General features: G+C 35.3%; 1 protein-coding gene across 3 annotated transcripts in view; it reads left to right on the top strand.

Moving 5' to 3' along the window:
* Sesn1 (sestrin 1) overlaps positions 1-17,938 on the top strand; it is a 94,691-nt gene extending 76,753 nt beyond the window's left edge. For all 3 annotated transcript variants that reach the window (XM_020175346.2, XM_074077121.1, XM_020175347.2), the window contains exons 2-10: positions 3,333-3,398; positions 4,147-4,347; positions 4,949-5,131; positions 6,782-7,024; positions 10,733-10,880; positions 12,406-12,518; positions 14,039-14,229; positions 15,746-15,890; positions 16,791-17,938. In XM_020175346.2, coding sequence (XP_020030935.1) covers positions 3,333-3,398; positions 4,147-4,347; positions 4,949-5,131; positions 6,782-7,024; positions 10,733-10,880; positions 12,406-12,518; positions 14,039-14,229; positions 15,746-15,890; positions 16,791-16,877 — 1,377 coding nt within the window. In that variant the 3' untranslated portion in view covers positions 16,878-17,938. The remainder of the gene's footprint in view (positions 1-3,332; positions 3,399-4,146; positions 4,348-4,948; positions 5,132-6,781; positions 7,025-10,732; positions 10,881-12,405; positions 12,519-14,038; positions 14,230-15,745; positions 15,891-16,790) is intronic.
* Positions 17,939-18,475: the final 537 nt, after the last annotated feature.

Raw genomic sequence — 18,475 nt, forward strand, 5'->3', positions numbered from 1 at the left:
ATCCTAGCTACTCAGGAGGCAAAGATCAGGAGGATCACAGTTCAAAGCCAGCCTGGGCAAACAGCTCTCAAGACCGTATCTCAAAAAAACCCATCACAGAAAAAGGACTGGTGGAGTGGAGTGGCTCAAGGCATAGACCCTGAGTTCAAACCCCAGAACTGAAAGTAGGTATATATAGACACACACACACACACACTCTTTAGTGTTAGCTGCTACTATTGTTGTTACTAGCTCTTGATTGCTTTTTGCATGTTTATGTCATCTCAGGAATAAGAAGAAAACTAAAGGGCAGTTTGTCACATATCATTGCTAAGGTTAGGCACGTACGTATGTGACTTATAAAATATTCTATAGTGGATGGAATTGATGGCACTATTATTTTATCATCATCCTTCCTATCTTACAGATTAGATTCTTTAATTTAGAGGTTAATATGCTTTGGTGGCAGTTGCACTTTTACCAAACAGCAGTGACATGATTTTTGTGCTATACTCTATTGCTTTTCCCAAGATGAAGAGTCTTTACAAAATTCAGGTGAGAACAAGTTCCCCATTTGGATGATCTAGAGATAATGTCACCTGTTTACTTTTCCCAGAAGTTTCAGTGTGCAGTTGGAGGCTGGATGAAGTCTTAACTACCATCAGTATCTTGATAAGGATAAATTTAGGTACAGTCTCAGAGCTCAGCAGTAACTACCCAGGTTAGCCTTTGTCTTTTATTGGGCATGAGAGTAAGTAGAAAAGGTCATGTTCTTGTATTCTTTCATGTACACAGTCTATTAGCTAAGAAAGAGAGAGAAAACATCTCTTGAGCCTCGCCTCCAAATAAAGGAAAGTAAATGTATATGATTCTAGAACAGGAGTAACTTTTTCTCCTTGATCTTGATCACCTTTTCTGGTTTGGGGAAAAAAATTGAGTTTAAAAATTCATCTATCTCACTTTCTTCCTCTTCTCCCAATATCTCCCCATCCTTCTTTTCCCCTCTACCATTTCTCTCTCTGCTTTTATTGAATGACACAAAGATCTCACAACCTCTTGATTTTAGCTGGAAATTGACTCTGGCAAAGTGTGAGCTGAGTAAATTTCTATTTCACCTAGAATGACACTGGGTAAAATAATTAAATGAAAGTCACAAGGACTCCTTTACTGTTCTCTGTTCAGTTTTCTCATTCTTCTGTCCCCAGCTCTCTTGCCAGACTGGCATCTCATCAAAGGATGAATGTAATCTTTAAGAGATGCTGTGTATGGGTCTCTAATCCATCCCAAAAAAAGTTTGCCTTTTTTCCTTTTGTGATTATCTTTCTTCTTTTTTCCTTGCTTTTTCTTAACATCATATTTTAAAACACATAAAAATTTTTCACCCTAAAAGAATATATTTTTAAAGGAATTGGAACCATTTCTTTTGCCATGGAAGGCTCAAGGAACAAGGGAGATGGTGATATATATATATGCCACTAAATTTAAGGATATGAACTTTTTATAAAGAGTCTAGAATTAATTATGACCACTGGGAAAGACTTGCTGTGTCCTGGAATTGTAAGATTATTTTTAATAATAGTTTGGCATATGAATTACATGTTTGACATAGAGACAAGACCAGAATATAAGATCATTTTTTTCAAATAATCTACTTAACTCTATTTAAAATAACACCTTTTTATATACTGAAGTCATAAGTATAGTGTCATAAAATAAGTAATAAGCCCTTGAAACACTAAATACATTTTGTTTAAGATAATTTTCTGGGCTGGGGTGTGGCTCAAGAGTGCCTGCCCTGAAAGCATGAGGCCCTGAGTTCAAACTCCAGTACTGCTCCCACCTGCAACAACAAAAAGCAAGATAATTTTCAAAGATTAAAGAAATGAGAATGGATAATACTGATCTTAGCCTTACACTTTTTCCCAGTAAATTTTGTCCAAAATTTATATAGTAGGGTCAGAGATTCAGAAGTTAGAAGTGCTGGTAGAGTCCCCATTTTATAGAGATGGCTGCATTTGTGCCAAGACAACCTTCTCAATAACGGGAACATGTTTTCGTCTGGCATTTATTACAGGATGTTAAAATTGGCCAGATTAGTGAAGTTAGTGTCTCTTTTAATCAAGGGCATAATATTATATGCTATCTTCAGTGTAAGTAGAATAACTACTGACTTCAGTATAAGAATTTAATTATATATTATTTTATGGATTATATTGGCAAATGTAGCCTATTTTGAATCTGATTCTTGAAGATTTCTTAAATTTTTTCCTGCTCAGTTTTTAAAAATCCATTCTGCTCAAAAGTTTTTCATTCTCTTGGACCAAATTTCTTGAATTGCTACCACATGTACTTCTCTTTCTGCCCTCTTCCATTTTTTTTTAAAAGAAAATCATCTGGTTTATATTATGAAGAACTTTTGGAAGCAGTAAGAAGAGTGTAGAAATAATATTTGTATGTGATTTTATAAACAAGGGTTTATCTTTAGTTGTGTAAGCTCTAAAACATTTTTAAAACAAAACTAGATTGATAGGCCTCTTCCCTCTACCCCCCCCAACAAAAAAATTTTATTTCTATGGTTTTGTTTCTAGAAGTACACTGTATTAGGGGGTGCTAATAGTGGATAGTCAGTTTTTGTTAAACATGCTACATAATCACTATAAGGTACAGAACTCCAAATTGACTATGTCAAAAGGCAGACTTTATTTCTGAGCTATTTGAGCTTTTCTGAACTGGAATAAATGAAGGTTAATTATACCCTATACATAAAAAACAATTTAAAGCAAACTTAGAAACAAAATGAGCTTTTCTAAAATTGTTTTACTTAACTCTCTAGTACTTTCTTTTGTATTTAACTAGTTTTTATTTTTCATAATATTTCTGTGCTTACTGTGAGTTGTTATTATTGATGTAATAATGATTAGACCTCTTCCTGTTTAAGACATCTATGTGTTTAAGACATCTATTGCTTTTTCATTTCCTGACAAGATACACAGGGACTGATATTTTGGTTGAGTTTTGGATGTACAAACACATTGGTCTTATTTTGTATCATTGACAGCCCACAGGATTGGCTGCTATGTGCTGAACTTTCTGTTCTAGACTTTTTGCCAAGTACTTTATGCAAAACTCTGGTTTTAGTGAAACAGGTTTTATTGTTTTTAGTCAGAGGCATATTATAAGCTGTTGTTAGCTGTGCAATGCAAACAGAAGAGTTGGTATATATATCCAGCCATGAAAACAAATCACCACAATCCTGTCTTTGTTCAACTGGTTGTTTTTCCCTCCCATTCCTGTATCTTCAGTTCATGTTGTTTACCGCTGGAGGTCTGAGATGGTGTAATTTTCTTTTCTAGGAACTTGGAATTAGAATTCCTCGACCACTAGGACACGGACCAAGCAGATTCATCCCAGAAAAAGAGGTGTGTTGTTTGTGAAAGTACAGTGAACTGTATGGTTTTAAGAAAAAGATTTCATGGCCCACATCTTGGCATCTGAATAGTTATTGGTCAACGAAATGTTTTACACAGTTCGTGGCATTTAATCATACTTTGGCAGTGAGTTTATGGGATTAGAAACCTGTTGTAGACATGTTGATTTCTAGTATTTCATGATGCTTTCTAAATACCTATATTTAATCAGGTAAACCTGAGACTTGTTTTTGACTAATAATATTCCACCTGTTTATATTTAGATCTTGCCCGTAAACTAAATTACTTGCTCTTGACCATCTTCACAGGCCGGTAGGGACACTCATTTGGACCTTTAATTCTACATAAGTAAAAGCATCTATGTTTTGTTTTCATAAGAATTGATCGCTATTAGTTAATTTTCGTTCTCCTTGAATGAGAGTAGGTTGTAAGAAAAGGCTTTAGTGTCTGTTTGCAAGCTCTGCAAGTTTGATAATCTAAATCTGCTTCTTTGACTGGATTCTGGCCAAGTCTGCAAATAGCCAATCTAGATGGCCTTTAACATTCAGCCTTTGTTGTTTATCCCGCGCAGTATAATGTGACTGTTTATTCTGTTTTGCTCCCAGTTAAATTTAAATTCATAAGCCCTCTTTTAAGCCAAAGTTAATCTGCTTCTAAATAACATAATGCTGTCAGTGCACATTTTTTTCAACACCAATTTGTAATTTATATAACCACAGTTTCCCTCTCATTTTTACAGATTCTCCAAGTGGGGAGTGAAGATACACAAATGCACACTTTATTTGCAGATTCTTTTGCTGCTTTGGGTCGTTTGGATAACATTACATTAGTGATGGTTTTCCACCCACAATATTTAGAAAGTTTCTTAAAAACTCAACACTATCTACTGCAAATGGATGGTCCATTACCTCTACATTATCGGCACTACATTGGAATAATGGTTTGTAAACATTTGGTGAAAAATTCTTTCTGCCTACTTTTATTATTAATTTTTTTATTTTTTTAAGGAAAGTTAATGCTTTAAACACAGGGATAAATACTTACATTCTGATTTGTAATTGGATTCCTGCTAAGTAGCCTGTATTTTTTCCTGTTTTTAAACAAGTATGCTATCTAATGTAACAAAAAATATTATATATATTTATACAATGCTGAGAGCTGTTCCTTTTTAGTGAATAAAGCAGAACACCAGATCTATTTCATTATTATAAATAGTTCACATTGACATAGTGGTAGTGGTGCTAATTTCAGTTTGTAAATAATATTCCATCATTTTATGGTTGGCAACCTAATTGAAGTTTCTCTTTAATCTGAGTTTCTAAAAATTCTGAAGTTCAGATTTTTTTAGAAAGTATTTTGTTCTTGAAATATTTCTTAGTTTTTTTATGGTATATTTGAATTTCTTAATTTCTGTATGAAAGCTGTATTTCTGTGATTCACAGAAAATTTTAAAACATAGGAATCAAAAGCTGTTTTGCATGTTATAAAGATGCTCCAAATTTTAATAGCTATAATTAAATGCATTTTTGTTTTCTCTTCAGGCTGCAGCAAGACATCAGTGTTCCTACTTGGTGAATCTGCATGTAAATGATTTCCTTCATGTCGGTGGGGACCCCAAGTGGCTCAATGGTTTAGAGAATGCACCTCAAAAACTACAGAATTTAGGAGAACTCAACAAAGTATTAGCCCACAGACCTTGGCTTATTACCAAAGAACACATTGAGGTATGTAGTAAATAGTGTGTCTTAGCATCATTTAAACATTTTTTTAAGAGAGAGTTATTGAAAAGTTGCAGAAGGTACACAGAATTCCCACTTTCTTCCCCCACAACTCCCTCCCACAGACACATTGTTCTCCTGTTACTGGCATGTGGGATTGTGTGGGACCATTGTTGAGAGTGATAAACAAACGTTGGTATATAGTCCTATTCACTTAAGTGCATATAGTTCACACTGAGGTTCACTCTCGTATTGTATAGTTTATGGGTTTTGACAAATGCATAATGTCACAATACTACTGTCTAATGTAGACAGTAAATAGCTACTGCCCTTTGCTTCCTCCTGAGCCCCTGCAACTACAACCTTTTTACTTTCTTTATAGTTTTGCGATTTCCAAAATATCATATTGTTGAAATCATATAGTACATAACCTTTTCAGATTGGCTTTCATTTAGCAGTATTCATTTGAGGTTTCTTCCTTGTCTTTTTATAGTTTGGTAGCTCATTTCTTTCTGTTGCTAAATGATACTCCCTTGTATAGATGTACCACAGTTTATCTATTCACCTATTAAAGGGACATCCTGATTACTGCCTGTTTTGGCCAATTACGACTAAAGCTGTTATAAACACTTATGTGTAGGTTTTTTTGGTAGGTAAAAGTTTTCAGCTCATGTAAGTAAATTACTAAGAGAGTGTGTGACTGCTGGGTCATATGATGAGCTTATGTTTAGCTTTCTAAGAACCATGAAACTGTCTTCCAGAGTGCTGTACCAGTTTGCGTTCCCACTGGCCCTGAAGAAGCATTCCTATTGCTCTACATTGTTGCCAGCATTGGTATCAATGATTTAGGTTTTAGCCATTCTGACAGGTGTGAAGTGTCATTTCATATTTTTTAAATGCCATCCTAAATTCATTCCTTCTGGTTCTGGAGTAAAAGATTAACTTTCTCTAAAAAATGTATACCACACAGGAGAAATTCTTGAGAACATTCTTTTTGGTCTTGACTTTCTATTTCATAGAACATTTTAGAAACTATTACATAATAGAAGATATTACCAAGAAGATATAAAATTTGAATATAATTAATAACACCTATCATGAAGGCACATTTACATCAGACTATAAAGTAGATAATGGAGCACAGGGGACCTGGAATAGAATTTGAAGAATTACATGATTTTTGCATAACTTTTAACATAGTTCAGTGACTTAGGAATATTCATTAAGAGTCAAATTGTTTAAGCCACTGCCTTAAAAATTCCTTGAGAAGGCCTGATACATAAAACACAGACATTCCACACAGTAGCTTCCACTTTGAACAAATGTTACACATTTGAAGTAACAGCACCATAATTCATTATCTAACACCTGAAATACAGCAACTGCTTTTAAGCAAAATGCACTTTATTATATTTAAATCAGTATTTTAAAAAATCAAAATAATGTGTCATTAATTTAAGCTGTATTTATCAATATAGTTTCATAAAAATGTAACAAATCGTGGGTTCTTCATGTTTCAAATCATAGCTTTAGACTAGACTTTGTATGGTGACTAATCCTGTTTTCAATAGGTTAAATACTAAGATGAATATATACTTTTACCAGTACATTCCAGTATAAAAATGCTCTTTACTTCTCCCTCCCCACCCTCCTAAGGAGCTTTTAAAAGCTGAAGAGCACAGCTGGTCTCTTGCAGAATTGATACATGCTGTAGTTCTACTCACACACTATCATTCTCTCGCCTCATTCACATTTGGCTGTGGAATCAGTCCAGAAATTCATTGTGATGGTGGCCACACATTCAGACCTCCTTCTGTTAGTAACTACTGTATCTGTGACATTACAAATGGCAATCACAGTGTGGATGAGATGCAGGTCAACTCAGCAGGAAATATTTCGGTAAGTGTCTGTTATTTATTATGGTACTGTAATGAGACTAATCACAATAACTGTTATATTTTCGTTTAACTGCTTAGAAAATCCACCTTGTTATGTTCATTAGGCCCTTGTGCCTACTCGTTCATTAATAATGAACTTATTTATTACTTAACAAGTGCCCATCACTAGTCTAGGAACTAAGGGATATACAAAGTTATAAGCCCCTGTACATTCCTGTAATTTTAGGGTCAAGAGTCAACAGATGCTCCCCCATCAAGAACAGTTAATACTGAATGTCTACAGCAGTCTACAGTGATAAAGGAGCCTGAAAATAGTGTGACCTGGTGGTGGAGACTTCCTAGTGCCAATACATTCTTTTCTTTCTTTTTACAAAAAGAAATGGGCTGGTTTTTTAATTGCTTAGCTTTTATAAGATTTAGTCAGTGTTGATCTGGAAATTTCTGCCTTTAAAATTCTTTTTCATGTTTAACTTTATACGAATGTAGAAGGTGATGGCAGGTTAATATAAATTTGCTAAAATGCTTTCACCTCTGTCCTTCTCTATCTTATATATTCTCAGTTTTGTTATTCCTTTAAAACAGATCAGAGCAGGTTGAGTTTCTATAAGTAATTTTAATTCTTATATACAATGAGTCAAAATTCTCTCTCTATTCATTACTGTAATGATAAGGCAAAGGTTTATTATGCTTCAAAACAGAAATCCCAGAAATAGCAAAACAGCATCATAGTCATTTGAACACACTTTGCACACATTTTTCTCTATTAAATTGCTCCTTTGAGACAGGTTTGGACAGATTGAATTGCCTTTGACTTGTATATTTGACATTGGGCAAGTTATTAAACTTCTCTGAGCCCCTGTTCTTTCATGTCTAAATAAAGGTATAAAACACAAAGTTATTATGAGGTTTAAATGTCTCTAAAGAAGTAAAATGGCCAGTGTGGTGGTGCAGTACATGCCTGTTAATCAGGCTAAGACAGGAGGGTTGTGAGTTTGGGCTACATAGCGAGTTCCAGGCTAGCCTGAGCTATGAGACCCTGTCTTTAAAAAAAAAAAAAATAGTAAGTGAAATGCCTAGTATAGTGCTTGGCATTTATCAAATACTAAATAAGAGGTGACATTTACATGTAGTGAAAGGAATATTTTTTCATTATAAGAAGGAGTGTAATTTTTCCAAGGTTGATCACAGCACTTCTGACAAGTCCCAAGACTTACCAGTTTCATGCCCCATTGAACTATCTGGATTCTTGCTGTAGGCCTGCAAATGACCACTTATAATTTATCAGAGCTTGGAGATTATGAGAGGATCCAAGAGAGTGTATCAGTTGCTAGGCTATTGAGAGTTGGATTCTAGTTTTTGGTTGTTTTTTTGTTTTGTTTTGATGGTTCTCAGGACTTTGGGCTTGCTAGGCAGGTGCTCTACCACTTGAGCCTTGCCTGCAACCAAAAAGTTGGGTTCTTTTCCTTTCTACCAATGATTTAGTATAAGGCTAAAGAAAAATTTCTGCTTTTCTTAATATAAATAGTAGATGATAAAAGTGAAAATAGGATTTTTTATTTTTCTAGTAAGTTGGATCCTTTGTAAAGCTCATACTGATAGCACTTGACAGCTGATACAGCCTGTTCTTTAGTATATGTCAGATATCACACCCAGTTCTTCAGAAATCAGAGAATTTGCATATACAGTGTTAACAGTTTAATATTAAAATGAAATGCAGTTGAGCATGTTAGTGCATGCCAATAATCCCAGCACTTGGGAGGCTGAGGCAGGAGGATCGCAAGTTCAAGGTCAGCCTAGGTTACATAGTGACTTGAAGGCCAGCCTGTGCTTCATAGTGGGACTCTGTCTCAAAAAATAATAATGATAATAATAACTTTTTTTAAACTGCTAACAACTTTAGATTAGGTAAGGAGCAAAAGAAATATGCTTTGTGTTTCCCTTTTATTTCAGTATAATTTGTCAAGAATTATCTTTCCTTAGAATACTTAAAATTTAGGCTCTTTATCTGAGATGAACAGAATAAATTAATAAAGAGTAATGTGAGTTGAGAGAGGTCTTGAGATGTGTGTGTGTGTTTGTATATATAAATATATGTCTTTTGTTTTGTTTTGGCAGTGCTGGGGTTTGTAGTCAGTGCCTGGCACTTGCTGGACAAGCACTGTACCACTTGAGCCACGCCCCCAGCCCTGTTTTAGTTTTAAAACCTCGAATCATTCTTTTCAGTATCCTAATCTTTTTTTTTTCTTTTCTTTTCTTTTTTGGCCCTTTTTTGATGTGGTTACTGACACTATTTTAGGATTGACTGTGGAAATGTATGTACCAGGAGAACCTTTGGTTTTATCATAGAAACACTTAACATCATAGAATTAGTAGAGAAAGGGCTCTGGAAAAATCTGGGAATAGGAATCGTACTAGAAAAATAAAAAATCCTATTTTCACTTTTATCTTTCTACTATTTATATTAAGAAAAGTAATTTTTGCATAACTGAATCATATGAAAACATAAGGCACAAGTAATTAGATTATCTCTTAATATATCATTCTGACAACAGATACTCAAGAAACATTTGTTATAGTATGACTATTACTCATGTACTAGGGCTGGTGGAGTGACTGAAGTGGCAGAGCGCCTGCCTAGCAAGTGTATGGCCCCACATTCAAACTCCAGTATCACCTAAAAAAAGATGTATCATGTACTTTGCTGAGGTTCTGGATATATGCCAGTAAATTAAATAGTTCCCTCACCCTTGGGGTATGATACTGGATCAGCATCATAAGAGCAACAATTACAAGTTGTGATTGGCACTCTGAAGGAAAGAACATGGTGCTTTGTGAGATTAATTAAGAGATTGGATGCGGGATGTATGAGGTTAGAAGAAGCATGTAAGGTGACACCTGAAGGACCAGTAAGTGGAGGTGGAAGCCAGGAAAGGAGGAAAATAGGAGGCCTTAAGAATTCCTAGTGAAAGAAATGAAATTTATAGAGAGGGAAACATGAATTTTTATATTTGAACTTTTGAGACTTTAAGACTTCTCAAATATCTATTTTATAAAATATAAATATATGCATATTCCATTGCTTTGATCCAGCTTTTAGAGTAATGATGCAGCAGGGTATAGAGTATAAATCATTTGTCTACTTGGCTATTTCCCCAACTGTTGTCAAGACCTGTCACTGTAGATGTGACACTGCTATAGTCATCCCAGCAAATGACTGCTCCTAGTCTTATTCACAGAGGTCAGGTGACCAACTCCAGCCATGTGAGAACATGGTTCATTTTTAGTTAGTAAATTGTATAAGTAGAACAATTACCGTTTTAAAGATGATAGACATGTTGACAATATGTGCAGTGTACAAAACCACTTGTACTTTGTGTATCTTATTTAACTGATTGAGCAAGTAGAAGTTAACTTAAATATCAGTTCTGTTTTAAATCAACAAGTACTCTTAAAGTTTAATGTTTAAAATGTGAATAGTAATTATTATTAATTTTATAGGTTAAAAGCATAAGAATGTTAAAATCACTTTTATATTTTAAAATCTGAATGTATACCCAGTAGGCGAAAATAATTTTACTTAATTCATGTACATTAAAATTATAAAAAACTATTTTTACTTTATTCAGGTAAGATACAAATTCTTATGAGACAGACAATAAAATTCATTAATTCTTTGTCTGCCAAATGTAACATTGTGTTCTCTCTTCAGGTAAGTGATTCCTTCTTTGAGGTCGAAGCCCTCATGGAAAAGATGAGGCAGTTACAAGAATGTCGAGATGAAGAGGAGGCAAGTCAGGAAGAGATGGCTTCACGTTTTGAAATAGAAAAAAGAGAAAGCATGTTTGTCTTCTCTTCAGGTAATAGCAGTCTGTACATAGTCAATATAATTCTATTGCAAACCAAACTTTTTTAATTTAGAGAATTTTGGTAAGCTTTAAAACATCAATTCAAATATGTCTTTCCTTTTAGTAAGGCTATTGCATAGGTATTCCTACTTACAAAAAACTTAAAGCAGGCAACTGAAAAGGGTTATAAGTGAAAATGGCACTAGACTATGGGGTGGGGAGCCTTTGATTTGGATTCTGGTATTAAAATAACTGCTAATAAGCTTTGGGAACATAAGTAAGCCACTTAACATGTGAATGCCTTCTTATTTTCTCTTCTTTAATTTGAAGAAATTGAGTTCATAAAGCCCCAAGGGTGCCTGTAGTTTAAAATTCTATGATTTGTGAGAACAGCTATTTATTATCAACAGCTTTATTTATGTGCATCCTATTTTTTTTGATGGGACTGGGTTTGAATTCGGCTTTGCATTTGCATGTCAGGCACTCTATTACTTGAGCCACACCTCCAGTCCATTTTTGGTCTGGTTATTTTGGAAATGGGGTCTCATGAACTATTTCCCTGGGCTGGCCTTGAACCAAAATCCCCCTAATCTCAGCCTCCAAAGTAGCTCAGGTTACAAACATGAGCCACTGGTGCCCAGTTTATGTTTAGCCTTTATCTATATGCAATCTATAGGACTTAATGTATAAACTAGGGAATTCAAAAGGAAAAAAGTTAATAAACTGCCTTCAAATATATTTTGCCAGTAATAGAGTAGAAGAAAGAGTGTAGACTGGTGTTGTGGCTCAAGTGGTAGAGCACCTGCCTAGTAAGGTCAAGGCCATGAGTTCAACACCCAGTACTGCAAATGATAATTATAATAATTTTAAAACAAATGCATCAAGTTCCTTAAGAGCAAAGAAAAAAATTAGAATTACATAAATGGAGGGTGGGTGTTAATTTGTTTTTCAAGAGAAGAGTTGTCATAAAATACTGTATTTACTTAAAACTACAATCTCATCAAACTCCTGAGTATGATAATCCAAAAAGGCTCATGGAAAGTACAGGAAATATTATGAAAATGTCAACTCACAAGACCTCTTTCTGTCATTATATTACACATTAAAGAGCAGTAATATTCAACAAAAATAAGTCAAAAGTGCTAAATATTGGAGCATAATTGGTTTAAGTAGTTGTTACTATCACTCAAAAGATTATCCAAGTGAGTGTTCATACTTTGAGCCCATACTTTTTAAGAGTCTAAAATCTAAAATTGGGATGGGGACACAGAGAAGAAGAGACGGGCTTATCAAAAAGGGACTGAGAGACACAGAATTCAACTATGAGTACATTTTAGAACAGAGACTCTCCATTACTACATTCTACTTGCTGACAGACTACTTCTTTATATTGCTTTAAACCCTTCTGGGGGTTGATATTAGTAATTCAGTGTCAAAGAATAGATTATCTTATTTTTACTTATTAGGGGTAAAATGATTTTTAACTAGTATCCTGATTTTGAAAAGCTTTCAGTGACCTTTTTAAAAAATATTTCAGATGACGAAGAAGTTACACCAGCAAGAGATGTATCTCGTCACTTTGAAGATACTAGTTATGGCTATAAGGATTTCTCTAGGCATGGGATGCACGTTCCAACGTTTCGTGTCCAGGTAAAATTACAACTTGTGTGCACATGATTGATTAGAAATATCTCCATCTGACTTATAAGAGCCACCTAGATTTGAGAACTGTGCCAAGTGCTTTGCAAGCAACATCTAAGGAACAACAGCTGTACTAGAATAAAAGTTAAGAATAATAAATTATTAAATATTTATCTATTCAGTATTTTTGTAAGACTGCTTTCAATTCATCAGTAGAATCATACTGTAGTTTAAATGTATGTCTTAAATTTATTGCTTGGATTTTAATTTAGATAGGTAAATAATTCAAATTAATTGATCCTCCCAACTTTTCCAATTATTGCTAGGAGTCAGGGTACAAATAACTTTTTACCAAAATTATGAAAATAGTCAAACTGCACAGTTTTGTTTCTTTGCCCAGAAAACTAAGATTCTTTTTAAAGAATTCAGGCACAAGGAAGAGTTAAACTGTGTCACAGAAATATAGATTAGAAATTGAAGAAATCATTGTGGCCTGGAAATTATATGGAAGGAGATGAGAATTTGAATGGTTTGGATGGTTAAAAAACAAAGGTCAGCCAAGGGTGTCTCTCTCAGTGGTAGAGCACCTGCCTATAATGCACAGCCATTGGGTTCAGTCCCCAGCACTGTTGAAAAAAGAAGGGGGATAGCACACTGTAAGCAAAGGAGAGCAGGAAATAATTAGGCTTTTAAGTAGAGAGTGAGGAAAGGGATCATAAAAAGACAAGCTGCTGAGAGTTGCAAGGATTCCTACTTCTGTTAGTGGGATAGTTTAAAATCAGTCAAATGTGCCTTAAATACCTTAAAAGCATTTTGCAGTAGATTAAATTATGGTTGTAGGTTTTGACCAGAGTGATGGCATAATGTCAAAGAGGTGCTTTAGGAAAAAATAAATATGGGAGTAACAAAGAAGTAGAAAGAAAGGAGGCAAGGAGATTTTATGTAGAAAAATGAATTAGGCGACTCAGTTAATAAGGCTGAAAGATATTTAGGGGATAGGAAGAGAAAGAATGAGTGATGGATATGTTGACTTAGAAATTCACTTTTTGGGGTGGTTTTTTGTTGTTTGGTTGGTTTTTGGTTTGATTTTGTTGGAAACAGTTGGTATTTAGCCAGGCTGGCCTTGAACTCTCAATCCTCCTGCCTCAGCTTCCAGAGAGCTGAGATTACAGGCATGAGTCACCATGAGCCATGATACCTGATTTAGAAATCCACAAAATTTGAGGGCTAGTTGAAGGCTGCAGTGAGGAAAAATGAGAATAATGGCAACCTGAGTTGCCTCTAGATGCTGAGTGAAAGAAAGCTGAAAATCAGAGTGGCCTGTGTATAAGGGGATTGGTTCTTATGCAAAACATAACCTTTTGCATGTTGCAATATGCAAATTGAAAATGTCAGATTGGAGTACAGGTGAAGCTAGGAGCTAAGGATGAACACAGTGGATTTCCCTGCCAGTGATCTTACCATACTATAGAGCTGTGGACATTGGCCACACTTTACTTATTTGTATCTGTTCTGTTCCCTATCTTTAGGACTATTGCTGGGAAGACCATGGTTATTCTTTGGTAAATCGCCTTTATCCAGATGTGGGACAGTTGATTGATGAGAAATTTCACATTGCTTACAATCTTACTTACAATACAATGGCAATGCACAAAGATGTCGATACCTCAATGCTTAGGCGGGCTATTTGGAACTATATTCACTGCATGTTTGGAATACGGTTAGTCTGTTTCTTATGTTTAAAATGGATTTTTCCTCTAGGCTCAATTATTCAGGTGCTTGGAACACATACAGGGGCATATGTATATATTCTCATGACCATCTCCTCTCCCAATAGCGTACTTTTATGCTTCATAGAACCACTTCATTGCAGCCTAGGGTTTTTTTCCTCTGTCCAAGCTAAGGAGAAGGGTGGAGAGGGGATAGAGTTAGGGACATTGACAAGAGTTAAATGACATCTGCCTCCAAGAAAGGGAAGGGCAAGCAAGCTGATCCCAGAACATAGTTTAAAACTGTCACCGAACATTTCTGTATCTTTTCTCTTTGTGTTATCTTCTATTTCCTGACACACTCATTTCTACCTTCTTGGAACTTACTCCTTTTATTTTGGCTTTGTGGCTGCTGTCAAGCTCCTTCTGAAGAGTATTTAATCCAGTAATATTTCATCATAATGGAAAATTCACGATCTGCTTGCTATTAGGTTTTTAGCACATTATGCTATATAAAAGATGTTGTTGTTAATACACCACCTTCACACATATGTACACAGACTCCAGCAGTATTGCTTTCTGGTTATCTTAGCTGTAAACTCAGCTGTCTTTTGCTTTTCAGTTTTATCTGTGAGTCTGGTCAAACTTACAAGACTTCTTTAATTTACTCTAAATTGCTTGGGCCTTTAAGGCACATCTGACCGGTTTTAAACTAATTTCCACTAATCAGTAGCCAGACTGTTTATTGACTTTAGCCTCTTGGATGGTTGTAGGACCAGCTTTGCCAAGAGCTTTTTCCCTTTTACTCTGAAAACTCAAGAGGCAACTTCAGTGCCTAGGTGATCTGTAACCCATCACCTAGTGGTGCATGCATCTGTCTTGTCTTAAAGCAAGAAACTCTGGCTGATGGAGTGGCTAGAGTGGTAGAGCACCTACCTAGCAAGCGTGAGGCCCTGAGTTCAAACTCCAGGACCTCCAAAAATATAAAGCAGTACATCCTCTACAAAGTGTATATGCTGTGAAACCAGGAGTATACCAGCTCTTGCTCTATCCACCCCCCCTTTTTTTTTCTCATCTGACCCCAAAAACCCCTTTTATACAAGTGAGTTACAATTTTATAACATACAATAGTACCAATAATAAATATAATTGTTTAATTTCTTAATTTCAGAATTTCTCATACTCTGTTTTCAGAGTTGGTTCTTCATAGTGCAGTTGTTTATTCATGATTATAAACATACACTGTTGTTTGATACCCAGTGGTACAGTGTTAGTATTTTCAGCTTTCAGGAATGATATCCTGGGCATTAGAAAATTTTCTGTTCTTCTCCTAAAGTTCTCTCCTTTTTACCTTTATACTCACCACCACCCCCAGTTAAACTTGATAAAGCTGTATCATTTTAGGGAACAGCTTCCTAAACAAAGAGGGAAAAAGAATATAGCATTTACTATTGGTATATACTTTTGTAAGAAGAAAACAGATTATATACTGAAAATGTTGTTAATTCTCACTATGTCTTTTAACAGATATGATGACTATGACTATGGTGAAATTAACCAGCTATTGGATCGTAGCTTTAAAGTTTATATCAAAACTGTTGTTTGCACTCCTGAAAAGGTTACCAAAAGAATGTATGATAGCTTCTGGAGGCAGTTTCAGCACTCTGAGAAGGTATGTGCCTATTATGGCTGTTTACTGTAACTCAGCAGTGATCCTTATCCTCCTTCACATAACCTAGTAGCTCTCAAACCCTCTCCATCAACTCTATATCCCCCCCAAAAAAAAAAATTCCAGGTGACAGAACATTCATATAATGTCAGAGTATAAAAGAAGACAGAGACAAATGGGCTGTCCCATCCTCAGAAGTGCTGGCATAAATATCATGACTTAGGAGAAAGAAGACTATTTTACATGAGTGGATTTTAATTGTGTATAGATAGAAATGTCTGTTCTCTTTAAAGCATCTTTATAAAAATTGATGATTTGGCAGGGGATTCTGGAAAAGCAGTGTCTACATTTTCTGAACTATAACAAATGTCAAGAAGAGATGTGATGTACTATAAATGAAAGATCAAAACATCTACCCAAAAAGAAATCAGATAGCTTTTATTCTGAAAAGTTAATTTTCTATTCAGCAAACCCAAGACTTCTAAGTTATTTGGTGGTACATAATGTATAGTCAGCCCTCCATATTTGTGGGTTGTGCATCTGTGAATTCAGCCAACTATGGATCAAAAATATTCAAAAATATTTAATCTTTACTGAATATGTGCAGATTTTTTCTTGTCATTATTCCCTAAGCAATACACTGTAACAACTATTTATATAGCGTTTACATTGTATTATAAGTAATGTAGAGATTATTTCCATTACATGAGGATGTGCATTGGTCATATGAAAATACTGTCCTGTTTTATATAAGGAACTGGAGCTTCTAAATAATAGAGTCCTGGAACCAGTCACCTGCAGAGGTCAAGGGTCAACTAACTGCACTTATTTTGGTGTTTATTAAATGCACTGAAAAACTGTGTTTATAACCCTCCCTTACATGATGTTGTATTTTATATTCAGGTTCATGTTAATCTGCTTCTTATAGAAGCTAGGATGCAAGCAGAACTCCTCTATGCTCTGAGAGCCATTACCCGCTATATGACCTGATGCCTTTCCTCCAATAAAGATGATTCTGGAATGATCAGATACAGTCTACAAGGGGAAGGTACTGAGCCCCAGGACCAATGGTAGATAAAAGAATTCAGAAACCCATTGTGCCATGATTCCTTTAGTTTCTGCTATTTTACTGTGGAAATACCACTGCTGGCACAAGCAGTGAATGCTTGGCAGCTTCGAGTGTAGAGCTGTGAAGAAGGGCTGCTGTTCACAGTATTTTGCTTTTTGACAGTACAAAATGCTGTATAATTGTTTTAATACAGCAACTAGCAAATCTCCAAATTCTGTTGCTTTTATGTTAAATAAGATAACAAGAATTGGAGCATGCAAAGAATGGGACTTTGGAATGACTAAGATTATGCATAAAGAATTTTAGAAGATCCCGGTGCTGCTATTCCAGCTGGTGGAATTGAATAGATGGCTGTTCCAGTTAAGCTATTAGTGATTAAAGTGAATACTGCTACTATCTGAGCCTACATATATAACTTGTGTGGTTTCAAATTAAACTTGCACACCTGTTCTTTTTTTGCATCTACAAAAGCATAGAATTATTACTCACAGCTCAGCAAAGACCATTTTGATGGTAACTGATCATTTCTTTCATTATAGTTTTTTAATTCAGAGTTATACAGTGTCATTCTTAAAAGATTTTCTTCAAAAAGCAATCTTAAATGAAACTGTGTGAATTACAAGAAAGACTGGCTGTCTTCTGATATGCTGTTTCACAAGATTCTCTGACACTGGAGGGCAGCTTCTTGTGCAGTATTTTTGTTTCCAGCACCGAAGTTGTGGGAAATACTGCTGTAGACTGCCGCGCAGTCCCAGGTGCATTCTGTTCCCGTGAACCTGCCCACCTCATGGGCCTTAAACAGTAAAGCTGGAAAATATTCTTAGTAAGGCCATCAAATTTGATTTACAAAAATGTTAACTTTGAAATACAAACAGGTTTGAAAAATGTATTAAGAACTTTGTATTCTGGAAGCGTGAATTGCTTTTGAAGTCTGTCAGTATTACTGGTGTTTTTCAATAAAGAATAATTTTCTCCAATTTTATTTGCTGTCTCAATCTCTTAATAAGTCATAGTTTTACAATTAGTAACAATGCTGAGTTTCAGTTTACTTTCAGAAGCCAAGTCAAGTCACAGAAATATGACTTATTAGATGGCAAAAGTCTTGAAGCCATTTTGAAGATACAAGAAGAGTGGACCTTTTTAGGATCTTGTCTAAGACCATTTGTATCTTGAAAATGATTGGTATCATCCTGTGCCTGGTCCAAACCTATTACTCATCAGAGTATTCATTAAGCTCCAAATTTACAGGGTGAAAGTAGGGGGTGGGAAAATACAATTTTGAATACAGGTAGGTGGTACCTGCCTCAAGGATATTGTATTAGCCTATTTTCTGTTGGTATAGCAGAACACATAAGACTGGATCATTTATAAAGAAAAGTGGTTTATTTTAACTTATGGTTCTGGTAGCTGGAGAAGGACCAGGATTGGACAGCCACAACTGGTAAGGATCACGTGCTGCTTCAACTCATGGTAGAAAAACAGAACGGGAGGCAGGCACCTATGAGAGAAAACGGGGCCA

Source organism: Castor canadensis, chromosome 1, assembly GCF_047511655.1.
Source record: "Castor canadensis chromosome 1, mCasCan1.hap1v2, whole genome shotgun sequence".
NCBI lineage: Eukaryota > Metazoa > Chordata > Mammalia > Rodentia > Castoridae > Castor > Castor canadensis.